At 37.5% G+C, this 14,225-nt stretch overlaps 1 protein-coding gene across 9 annotated transcripts in view; it reads right to left on the bottom strand.

The window, feature by feature from the left end:
* Nucleotides 1–14,225, bottom strand: part of VPS13B (vacuolar protein sorting 13 homolog B) — a 613,015-nt gene that overhangs the window by 124,102 nt on the left and 474,688 nt on the right. For 8 of the 9 annotated variants that reach the window (XM_036337858.1, XM_036337862.1, XM_036337864.1 and 5 more), the window contains 3 exons: nt 11,560–11,762; nt 5,457–5,658; nt 4,946–5,130 (listed from right to left, as the gene is read on the bottom strand). In XM_036337858.1, coding sequence (XP_036193751.1) covers nt 4,946–5,130; nt 5,457–5,658; nt 11,560–11,762 — 590 coding nt within the window. Of the gene's footprint in view, nt 1–4,945; nt 5,131–5,456; nt 5,659–11,559; nt 11,763–14,225 lie in introns of those variants that run through there. The other variant, XM_036337866.1, reaches the window with a different exon arrangement.

Genomic DNA, 14,225 nt, shown 5'->3' with positions numbered 1-14,225 from the left:
GTGAGAAGGAAATATCCGTTTCCAATTCTACTACAGAGGCTGGATGAAATTGTACAATCTGGGAACCTGGGTGCTTCCAGAATGGAATCCTTAGGCAGAGTACCCAAAGGGATGAGAAGAGAGTAAAACTTAGTCCCTACCAGATACGGTGCCGGACATTCCTTATTCTTAAGCTCATCTAAACCACAAAACATTCGGCATAACTCTACCTTGTAGATACTAAATATACTACTAACAAAGTTTAACATGACAAAATTACAAACTGATCACAAAATAAGATCCTGTTGTTTTCCGTGAACTTTAATAATTTCAGGGTCTTTAGTCAGAACCTGTGATTAGTTTGATTTAACATTATAGACATGTTTTCCATATTTTTCACTACAATTGCAAAATAATTTCCATAAAGTCATAGGGGAGCCTATCTATACATCTCGTTATCAATCACAGAAAGATGTGTAAACAGGCAAATAGGAGGGTTCTGTAAAAGTGAACTCTCTAAGGCTAATTTTCCATGAACTAAATGGTCCTGCAGGAAAAAGTTATCCAAACTCAATTGTTTTTAGGACTAAAAGACAAGGAGATGAACTTATCTTTGAAATTAAGAACTTGCCTCTGTCTAGGGGGCAGTGGGCTTGGCAGAACATTCAATGATCTCACCAAGAGCCTGTGTAATGTAATAACACGAGACTGTGTGTTTATGGTAGATAATACCGCTGAAGCATAACACGATGCATCCTGACATAATTCCGTTTGTAAAACCAGAACTCACTCAATATCCCCCATAAGACAATGACAAACAATGTGATACTCTTGAATAATATAAAACAGGAACACGACATTCATCCATTCAATGTATTTACTGAGCATCTCCACGGCAGTGGGTACTCTGAAGGACACAATGACAAATGAGATCTGATCATTCCCTGTGGAAACCTACAGCCTAGGAGGGAGACATGATATGGACACGCAGTTAACATGTGAGGAGCAGGGCGAGCAGCAGTGTAACAGGTGCCATGAGGGTTCTGGACTTTAGAGGAAGGGGGTAGGTGTTTGCAGATGGTGCCCAGGAAAGGCTTCATGAAACAGATGGCACGTGGGCTGTTTGGAGGTGGGGCTAGGATTTCAGCAGAAAAGGGGAGATTCAAATGAAGAGAGGGAAATGGAGTGTCACAGGCTGGTTTTGGGGTGCTGACAGGCCAGCTGGACTACAGCACAGATGGTGTGTAAGGGAGTGAAAGGAATGGTGGGTGGGGGGGCAGGGGCGGAGCGGGGAATGTAGACGGGTATTAAGGTCAGTCTCGTAGGGTGAAAGACTGCCTGAAGGCTATTCTCAGGGAAGGGATACATTCCCCCTGCACTTTGAGAACATGTAGGACCGTTTGGAAGGGAAAGAGATTGAAGGCTGGAATTCCATTACGGGGCTCTTTTAGTGCTCCAGGCATTCGCTTGTGAAGGGGGAGTCTAGGGAACTCACTATGAGTAACGCATGCGTGTGTTTTAACTAATATTTCACTTAATTCTCATGACAACTCTGAAAAACAAATAACATTAACTCCGGGGGTTCAGTTGAGGAAATTAAGGCTCCAAGAGATTACTAAGGTCACTGAGTTAATGAAATAAAAATGTGAGGGGAGCAGGACTCGGCAGTGGGACTTTAATGTCCACATCATCTGCATGATACCACTATGATAAAGAGCCTTTTAATAAGCTCCCTCCATGCAGGCTCGGCAGCTCAATATTGTAGGTGTGCCTCTGGTACAGACCTAGAGAGAATCACATGTTGTATGAGAATGACTCTGATGACAGACAGTTTCTCCTTGGAAGTTGAAATCAGGGAGATTCCTCTGCCCCAAGTGACCAGGGAAACTTCCCTGCTACACTGAGAGCTTCTTATGAGTGGATGCTGCCTTACCTGCCTTGGAGTCCCCAGGAGCCCAGGGAAGTACTCAAGGAGAAACTGTCATCATGAATCAAACTTGTGATTCATGCAATATATTTTCTATTCTGAACAGACATTCCAAGGACACGAAATAGTTTGTATGGTTCTAAGATAGCAACCCTGAGAGTTATTTCCACATATTCTGCTCCAGGTCTGGGATATATAGTAAGTTCTCACTTAACGTCATCGGTGGGTTCTTAGAGCTGCACCAAAACAATGTATAACAAAACCAATTTTCCCACAGGTTAGTTGACATGAACAAGAGGTAAGGTCCCATAGCATCACATCGATGTCATAATGAAACAAGGTTATTCGAGGACCTGCTATTCAAGGGTTGGACCAGGACCTCATCAGCATGGCAACTGCTGCCTGACCTGCGCTGCTCCGCCAGCCCAGCTGTCAATTCCAGGTGCTCCTTCCCACCACTGGATCGAGCTCTCCCTTTCTATTTACAGTCGGTGCAACCGTGTCTTGTTCTTAGGCTAGCACCCCTGTCTTTGAACTCTGCTCACATCTCAGTTCCTGTCTCCCTAACAAGATATGGAATGTGGCAGGACCTCTCTAATACCAACGCTTTGCTTTGCTTGTGGAAACCGGCCAGGTCCACTGTCTAGGCTTCTGGAACTGTCCCCATCTCCTGGCCTACCCCAGAGGGCCTGCAGAGTCATCAGCCCCCTGCTCTTTCGGGTCTAGCCTGTGCTTCTGCTTCATGAGAAGAGTTCTGAGAACAGTCATCATAGCGGTGGAGATAGTCTTCATACTTACATAGCACTTGCTCTGTGCTGGGCATTGTTCCAGGTATTTTACAAATATTAATGCCTATAATCATCACAGTATTAACAGCCTCATTTTATTGATAAAAAAAGGCAAAACAAAGAACCTGAGGCTGAGAGATTAAGTTACTTGTCTAAGGTGACATGGTTTGCTAGTGGCAGAGTCAATAATACGAATCCAGCATTCTGGCTATAGTTCATTCTCTTAACCCCTATGTGCTCCTCCCTCCCTCTCCAATGACAGTGAGAGGGTGAAGTACATATCATTAGTGAATGTATTTACCATCTTAGACGCCCCATTTTCTACACCTGGAATAATACTATCACTAATAGTTATCAGATTTATGTTCATAAATATATTAACATTTAGCTATAAATCTGATCCACCCAAAATCAGTTAGAAAGACCTTACATGATGCTGAAACTTTGATACATGAGTATTTTCATTTTGATTGAAAATACCACAGATGTTCTGCATTTAGGGACGTCTAATAAGACAGTAGGGTTCAAAGATATTGCTATTTTCATAGCAAAAATTATCCAAGAATACTGGTAGAGAAGACAATCATGAATATGACATTGATGGGAGGGAAAACAAATATGAAGATTTAAAAATCAAAGGAGAGTTACTTAAAAGGTCTCATCATAATAAAAAAAAAGAATCAAAGTACAGACTGTCGACATCTGGGCAAATTGGATAGTTCTGTACTTCCTAGCTCACTTGACAAAATGATAACACATCATGGTTATCAATTCAGAAGGTGAACGTCTGACCACATGTATTATAATCAGGAATTTTAAAAGGAATTAAATAATATAATACCTATGCTAATATGAATTTTGCACTGCTCTGATTTATATTATTATCCTGATTTATTAAATATAGAGCAATCATTATAAAACTGGTGAATATCCCTATGTGCCAGAGGACGGAGATAAGTGATCAAGGCATAAAAGAAGCTTGTTTTCTAACAGTAGAGATGGAAAGACCATAAGCAAGTCAATAAGTAAATGCACAGGATAATTCTGTATAGCAAAAAGAGCTATGAAGAAAGTAAAACAAGGTTATATAATCCAGAATAAAGTCAACTCGTAGGGATATGACCTTTGAGCTGGTACCTGAGTAACAAACAAGGGAGCAGAAGGAGAGAAAGGAATCTGTACTGGCATGCTCCCTGCGCCAGGAGCACAGGAACAATGGGAGATGGGCAGGCCTGCAGCCAGAGAGGTGGGAAGGGCACACATCATTGGTCCTTGTAGCCATGGCAGAGGGGAATTTTATTCTAAGTGTCAGAGGAAGTCAGCATAATGCTGCAAGTTAGGGAAGTGGTGTGACCTGATGTACATTTTGAAAGATCATGTTAGCTGCCATTTGGAAAATGCATCCTAGGAAGTCAAGCATGGAATCAGAGAGACCCACAGGAAGCCCCTGCAGCAGGGAAAGCTACTGTAGTAGGGAACTGAAGATGGTCGCTTGGGCGTAAGGTGTTTCAGTAGAGAAATAGATGGAACGGGAACGTATTCTGGAGGTAGAGTAATAGGACTTGTTGATGAATTAGAGGCAGGGGGTTAGGGAGGGCAATTGGGAATGATTCCTGGGCTTTGAGTGGATGGTGTGTGATCTAGTAATAGGTAGAAGACTAAGAGAAAAAAAATTAGGAGAAATTAAGATTCATAGGATATTAGTAAGCAGAATGATAATAGAGTGATATCCACAATGACATTTACATTAAACTCAGGGAAGTGGTAAGTAACAAACTCTCATAAAAATCATATGGCATATGATCACTGGTTAGTTTTCCTGTTAGCCTACTCAAGCCCCAAGACCATCTTCAGTTCTGGAAACGAAATGAAAACTTAGTCATCCATTCTGGTTTTATGTGGACATACTTTATTTTAGAGAGCAGTTCTAGAAATGCTGAGGAGTTGCGAGCACATGATAAGTACTCAAAAAAACATGTGGTGAACCGAATGACACCTATTTGTCTTAGAGACTACGTAATCTACCTACGATAGGACTAAGAGTAGAATTCAGAACTCTCAAAATTGCCGTGTACTATGAATCTGAATTACATCAGTCCCTTATTTTAAAATATTCTTTGTGTGTACATATGTGTGCATTTCTCTCATATACTATTGTTAGAAAAAATAGGTATGCTCCAAACATTTGTCTTAGTATTGAATCAGCACTTTCCCACAGAGTTTTATTTTAAAATGGATAGTCATTACTTACCTGCAACATATCACCAAGATCTGCTGTGCTAATATCCGGATCCTCTGTGGTGTTGAAGGGCACAGGAGTTATCCGCACGAGGGTGAGCACCCTGGGTTCTGGATATCTCCATAGCATCATTCCCGGGCTATCTTCGGTTTCGTTGTAAAACAACACTTCATAGACACCAGGCATTTTCAAAGGTTCTGTTAAATGGAAGTATAATTAACTGTATATTTCTGAAGGGAAACATTTTGGTGTATGAAAAAAATTATGAGGATAAAAGTAAAAGTATAAAGAAGCTGGGTAGTCAATTGTATGGGTTTGAGATGGGAACAAATCAAGAATTTACCCTTAAGATACATCAAATGGTAACTTACTATTTTTTGTACTTCAGGTATTAATGTACTTTTTCAAGTGATCTTATTCTGTTACCTCTTAGTAAATGTGCAGCTAAACCTGCACACACATGCGCATACACACACACACACACACACACACACACACACACCCTGAAGCTGTTACTACTTACCGGCATCTCTTATATACTGAAAGAGACCCGTCCGCAGGTCATCAGAACTTTGTTCATTTTTAAATGTCTGGTTCTTTTCCACAGGAGGTGGCACATGTGGCACCGCTTCAGAAACTTCAACATTTCTCTCCTCATTAAGGTATCCATTGAGTAACTCATGTAGAAGAACTAAACAATTCAAATGTTCTTGACCCCAGAAAACCTTTAAAACCAGATGAAAAATTTTAGTGGCTTTAAAATATAAACATTTCATGAAAATAATTAGGCACAATCATATCTGAATTAATGCAAGACTGCAATTACATTTAATGTAATTACTGACAATAAGTAAACTATAATTTCTAAGTAATTGGACCTATAGGATGTAATTCTACTGCTTGAGTAAATATATAAAAACAACAAAATCAATTACATCATATATTATGTGAATAACAATCAATTTTAAATGCTAAATTAATGATGAAATTATGTTAATGTGAGGTAATGTTTATTAACTTAGCTAAAAAGGAAAAGAACACCTATTGTAATCTAAGAAAAGGCAATGAAAATCTTCTAAGCCAAAATGTTAAAATAAAAATAATAATCTTGTAGAATAGCTTCCTACATTTTGTCATGAGATTAAAAAACACATATTGATTATAGGGTTCTTTTCCTTGCATTTTTATTTTTAAGAGAAAGAGAGATGGAAGATGCTAAATGAACCTGAACTACTCAAAAGCCTCCCAACTTCTGTGTTTAGTGAGAATGTGCCCATACACAATATTCCACAGCCCGAACCAACTGGACAGGAGCTATAGTAGAGTTTCAGAACAAATATATTAGTGTTTCTTATGAGAGAGAGGATCAAGGTCCCTTTTTCTACATGTGAAGAATATTAATCTATAACAGAAGTCTGACTAGTGGGTAATAATAATTGTGGATTCAAAATGTCAATAATATTATATGTCTATGAATATATTGGATAAAGGCAGCACAACTATTAATTCTAAGAAAACCATAAAACGCGCGCGCGCGCGCACACACACACACACACACACACACACACACACAAATATATAGAGAGGTAGAAAAAATTAACCCTGTACATTGTAGCTAAGTTTAAATCCTGGATTTGGGTTCTGCTTTCTGGAATTAAGGTATCTCAGAAATGAAGGTAAGAGATATGATACTAAGTCTATTGATATTAAGTCTATCTAGGTCAGTGGTTCTCAACCTTCCTAATGCCGCGACCCTTTAATACAGTTCCGCATGTTGTGGTGACCCCCAATTTCATTGTTACAAATTGAACATAATTAAAGCATAGTGATTAATCACAAAAACAATATGTAATTATAAATGTGTTTTCCGATGGTCTTAGGCGACCCCTGTGAAAGGGTCGTTGGACCCCCAAGGGGGTCGCGACCCACAGGTTGAGAACCGCTGATCTAGGTTCTCATCAATATTATTTTTGGATCTGAAAAGATAGAGATAAGTGAAAAGTCAAATCGAACACTGCTCCAGCCTTTAAATTGTGAAGAGACAGTCATCTTTGTAATATAGAGATGCTACCTTGGTTTTGTTCATTGTTTTTTTATTAAAATTATTGGGTGACATTGGTTAATAAGATCATCTATGTTTAAAGTGTACATTTCTATGAGACATGATCTGTATATTGCATTATGTGCCCATCACCCAGAGTCAAATCATCTTCCATCACCATAAATTTGGCCCCTGCTCTTTTTGTTTTTAATGTGGAGTTACTCTGCTGCCTTGAAAAAATGGTAATACAATTAATGTTCTTGATAACACAACACAATACCACATGTTTATTGTTAAATATGTGAAGATTTCTAATAGATGTGGGAAATTTCCAAAGCAGTACAAAGCAAAAGGTTATTAGGATCCCCCCCACATCTAGATCTGTGTCAGTAAGAATGCTGATGAAAAAGGTGGAGCAACACAATTTTAAGATGACAATAAGAAATTAATATATAATATGCCTCCATTATTCACACATTAGTCATTTCCATTTTCTATAATTGTGGTTTTCTTCAATTTTTGAAATTATATCAAATTTGGGAGGTATCAACTCATTTAAAGAATACATTAACAGGAAAAATAAGAAAACCAGAATAGGTCAATAACAACTGATGGAATTGAAGCAGTAATGAAAAAACTTCCAGCAAATGAAAGCCCTAGTCCAGGGAGCTTCACAGGGGAGTTTTACCAAACATTTAAAGAAGAACTAACATCTGTCCTCCTCAAATTATTCCAAAAAATCCAAGAGGAAAGACCCTTCCAAGCTCTTTTTATGAAGCCAGCATTGTCCTAATTCCAAAACCAGATAGAGACACTACAAAGAAAGAGAATTACAGGCCACCATCCCTGATGAACATAGATGCTAAAATCCTCAAAAAAATAGCAAATTGGATCCAGCAATATATTAAAAAGATCATACACTATGACCAAGTGGAACTTATTCCAAAAGATGCAAGGCTGGTACAATATTCACAAATCAATAAATGTGATTCATCACATAAACAAATTAAAAGATAAAAATAACATGATCATATTGATAGTCACAGAAAAAGCATTACACAGCCCTAGCCCGTTTGGCTCAGTGAATAGAGTGTCAGCTTGGGGACTGAAGGGTCCCAGGTTTGATTCCCGTCAAGGGCATATACCTTGGTTGTAGGCACATCCCCAATAGGGGGTATGCAGGAGGCAGCTGATTGATGCTTCTCTCTCATCAATATTTCTAGCTCTCTATCCCTCTCTCTTCCTCTCTGTAAAAAAATCAATAAAATATATTTTTTTTAAAAAGAAAAAGCATTACACAAAATCCAACATCAACTTTTCATAAAAACTCTGAGCAAAGTGGGAATAGAGGGACCATACTTCAACACAATAAAGGCTATGACAAACCTACAGCCAACATCATATCGGACGGACAAAAAGTAAAACCATTTTCCCTAAGAACAGAAACAAGTCAGGGATGTCTGCTTTCATCACTCTTATTCAACATAGTACTGGAAGTACTGGCCATAGCAATCAGACAAGAAGAAAAAATAAAAGACATCCAAATTGGAAAGGAGAAAGCAAAACTGTCATTATCCACAGATGACAGGATATTGTACATAGAAAACACTAAAGACCACCAAAAAACTACTAGATTTAACAAATGAATTCAGCAATGTAGCAGGATACAAAAATAACACCCAGAAATTGATGGCATTTTTATGTAATGAACTTTCAGAAAGAGAAACAAACAAACAAAAAAACCACCAACAATCCCATTTACCATTAACAAATGGTAATCCCATTTGTTAATTAACAAATGTTAATTTGTTAACAAAAATGGGTTACCATTAACAAAAAATCAACTACTTAAGAATAAACTTAACCAAGGTGGTAAAAGATCTGTACTCAGAAAACTACAGGAAATTGAAAGAGACAGAAGAAGATATAAACAAGTGGAATAATATACTGTGTTCATGGATTTGTAGAATTAACATCATTAAAATGTCCATACTACCCAAAGCAATCTACAAATTCAATGCAATCCCTATTAAAATACCAATGGTATATTTCACAGATCTAGAACAAATACTCCAAAAATTTAAATGGAACCCAAAGAGACCCTGAATAGCTCTGCAGCAATCTCGAGAAAGAAGGACAAAGTTGGAGGGAACACGATACCAGATATCAAGCTATACTACAAAACCACTGCAATCAAAACAGCCTGGTCCTGGCATAAGAACTGGCATATAGATCAATGGAACAGAACAGAGACTCCAGAAATCAACCCAAGCCATTATGCTCAATTAATATTTGACAAAGGTGGCAAGGGCATACAATGAAGTAAAGACAGTCTCTTCAATAATGGTGTTGGAAAAAATTGGACAGGTACATGCAAAAAAGTGAAACTAGACCACAACTTACATCATACTAAAAAATAAACTCAAAATAGATAAAATATCATACATTTCACATAACAGAATTTTCACAGATACGTCATCTAGGGCAAGAGAAACAAAGGAAAAAATAAACAAATGAAACACATCAAAATAAAAAACTTCTGCACAGAAAAAAACAACCAGGGTCAAAATGAAAAGTGAACCCACTGTATAGGAGGAACATGTTTGCCAATGATACACCTGATAAGGGGGTTAATCTAAAAAATATAGACAACTCAATAAAAGGAAGACAAACAATCCAATTAAAAAATGGGCCAAGGACCTAAATAAACACTTCTCCAAAGTGGACATACAAATGGCCAAGAGACATATGAAAAAATACCCAAAGTCACTAATCATCAGAAAGATGCAAGTTAAAATGATAATGAGGTAGGTACCAACTCACCCCTGCCAGAATGGCTACCATCAACAAATCAACAAACAACAAGTGCTGGCGAGGATATGCAGAAAAAGGAACCCTCGTATACTGCTGGTGAGAAGCAAACCGGTACAACCACTATAAAAAACAGTGTGACGTTTCCTCAAAAAATTAAATATGGACCTGCCATTTGACCCAGTGATCCCACTTCTAGGAACAGATCCTAAAAAGTCTGAAACACCAATCAGAAAGAACATATGTACCCCAATGTTCAGAGCAGCATTATTTACAACAGCTAAGATCTGGAAAACATGCCAAGTGCCCATCAGCAGATGAGTGGATAAAAAAGCTGTGATATATTTACACCATGGAATATTATGCAGCTATAAAAAAGGAGCTCTTAACCTTTGAGACAGCATGGAGGGACCTGGAGGTTATTATGCTAAGTGAAATAAGTCAGTCAAAGAACAACAAGTATCACATAAGCTCACTCATATGTGGAATCTAATGAACAATATTAATTGACAAAGAAAATAGATCTAGAGTCATGGAAGCATGCTACAGACTGATGAATCTCAGAGGGAAGGGGGTGGTGCAGGAAGCGATTAATTCTTTGTTTAGAGCCAAGTATAAAATGTGTGAGGGTTTCCAACTTATTTCTTGAAAATTTTCTTTATTGTTGAAAGTATTACAGATGTCCCCTTCCCCTCAAACCTCATTAACCTTCTCATCCCCACTCCCAACCCCTTCCTAGGCCTTCACTGCACTGTTGTCTGTGTCCATGGGTTATGCATTTATGCATATAAGTTCTTTGGTTAAAGGTTGCAATGTGACTTATATGTCAAGTCTTAGTCATCAGAATTTTCTCTAAGGAATCTGCTATTAGAAAATGGTTCTCATATATTGTTGATGAAATTGTGCTTGAGATATGTCGACTACTTTGTAATTAGAAAAGTGTACACATTAGGAAAAAGTTATTCATGACCTAGCAATTCTGCTCCTAGTCATGTATCCAAGAGAAATGAAAACATGTCTACACAAAAACTTGTACACAAATGTCCGGAAATTGATAACTGAATAAATAAAATATGACATATACAAAGTGGAGTAATTTAGCCATAAAAAAAGAATGAAATACTGGCACCTACTAAAAAACGATGAACCTTGAAAACACTAAATGAAAGAAAATGCTAAGTGAAAGAAGCCACTCACAAAGTACCATATATTTACATGAAATGTCCAGAAGAGTCAAATCAAACAGAAAAAAAATTGGTTAGTGGTTGTATAAACCTAGAGAGGGGATTAAAGAATAATGGGGAGCAAAAGCTAATGAGCATAGGGTGTTGGAGTGTGTGTATGAAAATGTTCTAAAATGGATTGCAGTGATGATCACAACACTTTGTGAATATACTAAAAAATCAGTGAATTATGCACTTTAATTAGGTAAATTGTATGGTATATGAATCGATAATACCTTTCTCACCACATCAACATTTAAAATTAAAAAAAAATTTAATTTTGAGGAAGGGAGAGGGAGAGAGATAGAAACATCAATGATGAGAGAGAATCATTGATAGGCTGTCTCCTGCATGCCCCCACTGGGGATTGAGCCCACAACCCAGGCATGTGCCCAACCTGGGAACCTAACCGTGACTTCCTGGTTCATAGGTTGATGCTCAACCAATGAGCCACATCGGCTGGGCCAAGATTTAAAATGTAGTGAGAGTTCAAAAAATGAATAAAGGCTCACTAAAAACTTATGGGGAAAATATAGAAAATGCCCACATACCTGTAGAAGACCCCCGCTCAAATCTATGGATATTTTGGGTATAGACTGTTCTGGGCCTGGGTTGCCACTGTGTTTACACCACCTAGCTTCCACATCGGCAGCCGCACAACATGGTCCTATCAGAATCCGGCTTTTTTCTCGGAGACTTGTTTTAAGGAGAAAATCATTTACACTGAGTAGAAATGATGACCCAAGAATTACACCTGAAAAATACAAAGAAATGGAGAGGGATATGAGAAATAATTTTTCCTTGTAAAAAAGTAAGTTAGGGCAAGAATTTGTAGTTTTTAGAGCATTAATTCATCTTTTGTCCTCTTTTAGCTGGCTTTCCCTCACAGCTTTATGCCATTTATACAGAATTCTGGTTACGGAGCAGGTATGCCGCACTCACGTTCCTAACAAAGCATTATTTGCCAAAACATTATGACTTTTTCCATGTGTGAGCATTTTAAGTTTTATGCGTAGAGACATTTTCATTAAATTGTGCTAGTTTTTCAAACAACGACATTAAGAATAAGAACAGCTGCTTCATTTGTCTATTGTTAACATGATGAGAAAGGGCAATTTTCTGTGATTTCTTACAGTAAGAGTAAAGTATATTACTCTGCTAGACACTCAAGTTTTTGACTGGCTCATGTTAAAATCAAAACAATCAAAATATATAACATGTGTTTTCTAAAAATTTTAGTTTAATCCAAACTTCACACATCATAACCACTTGAAGTTTACAGAGTCTTAAAAACAGATAGTGGCAGGTTAGATTTATGAGGAAAACTATATGCCATAGTTCAAAGTAAATATACCCAGAAAAGGAATACACTTTAAAATGTAGGTTTTCTTTTGAACTTACACTAGAAGTGTAGATCAAAACCTTTTCATAAAACCAATGGCATACTTTAAGATATTTGAATGCAAAGTTAGAGTGGTGGGTTAACTTTCCCCCAAGGAGCTCATATTCTGAATTGTCATTGTGAATATTGAATTTCACCAGACCACATTTGTAATGCCCATGGCTTATTTTTCTAATAATATTTGATCCTTAAGAGAGATGAAAGATTAAAAAACACCTTGGGCTGACAGTATACACTTTTCAAAGTACAGTAACCACATTGACTTTTCAATTCTGTGGAGACTTGAAACTTCACATACACTGTATGTTCCTACTGCAGAAATAAGATACACAGAAGACATCACACCCACCAAAGTGTTAGGGCTAAGGCTTTTATCAAAATTATGATGGTGAAAATCAATTTCTTAATTTTTTTTCGTAAAATATATTGTGGCACTAAGACTTCCCTTTCATTTACATAGTTTTCTTGATTTAAAGTTATACTTCACTTAGACTAAAGGAAAACTAAACAAAATAAAAAAATAGAATCCGACCTGCATGGCTCAGTGGTTGAGCATTGACCTATGAGCCAGGAGGTCATGGTTCAATTCCCGGTCAGGGCACATGCCCAGGTTGCGGCTCAATCCCCTGAGGGGAGCGGGTGTGCAGGAGGCAGCCAATGATTCTCTCTCATCATTGATGTTTCTATCTCTCTAACTCTTTCTCCCTCTCTCAAATAAATAAAAAATATTTTTTTAAAAGAAACAAGCCCCCGAATAAATAAGAATTAAAAATCATTTTATTAATGGAGTTTAGAACTTAAGTCATAACTTCCTGACTTAACTGTGTTACACTTCCTGGAACACAGTTAAGACTTCTCAACAGTAAAGATCTGCTAAATAGAAATATTAATTGATTACTCAGTAATCTGTCATAATGACATTAAAAAAGTATAAGGTTACTTCAGTACAATTATCTAGCAAATGTATGAATTACATTACCCTTTATTCTCAAATGCATGCATCATCATACTAGCCTACAATGAAATATTCAATTATCTGGTGGTAACCTTAATGTGAATGTCTTATTGGTCCCTCATAGACAAAGTGTTTAATTTCAAAGGCTCCCTAGCTTGCTCATCTTCTTTAATGTTTATCATGATCTCATCACATATTCAGATTGAAAAATAAAGATAGGTTTAGATAGGTTTCCAAGACTTATCAATTTCTATATAATTCTATCCAACTTCATTATTTTAAAATGTCAAGGAAGAGAGACCTTAGTAATTGAAGTGATTGAACAGAAGACCACACCATTTTCAAGCGTCACTAGGCTGTGATCATCCTGGAGGCCAGGGCCACTTTATTCATTATAGTACTGGGCACAACAGTAGCTAACCAGGACACACCCCACTGAAGGGAATTGGCAGCTTAGAATATGATCCTGTTTTCACCTGTCTCAATATATTTCTTACTAGACAGTAGAAAAGAAAAGTACTTGAATCTGCCACCCTTGATTTGCGTCATGGAACACTGTATCATAGAACAATAAGGTTAGATAGAAGAGACCTTAGAAGCCATCCATTCCAAGTCTCCTTCCTCTAAAAAAAAGCATGCAAAATACTTTAAAAAAATTTTTTTTTGCCTGGCATAACCATTTTAAAGTCTTTTTAAAAAATATATTTTATTGATTTTTTACAGAGAGGAAGGGAGAGGGATAGAGAGTTAGAAATATCGATGAGAGAGAAACATCGATCAGCTGCCTCCTGCACACTCCCTACTGGGTATGTGCCCGCAACCAAGGTATATGCCCTTGACCGGAATCGAACCTGGGACCC

This window comes from Myotis myotis, unplaced genomic scaffold (genome assembly GCF_014108235.1).
Source record: "Myotis myotis isolate mMyoMyo1 unplaced genomic scaffold, mMyoMyo1.p scaffold_m19_p_16, whole genome shotgun sequence".
Taxonomy (NCBI): Eukaryota; Metazoa; Chordata; class Mammalia; order Chiroptera; family Vespertilionidae; genus Myotis; species Myotis myotis.
Note: the sequence above shows the minus strand (reverse complement) of the source record. Positions and strands in the feature narration are given on the sequence as shown.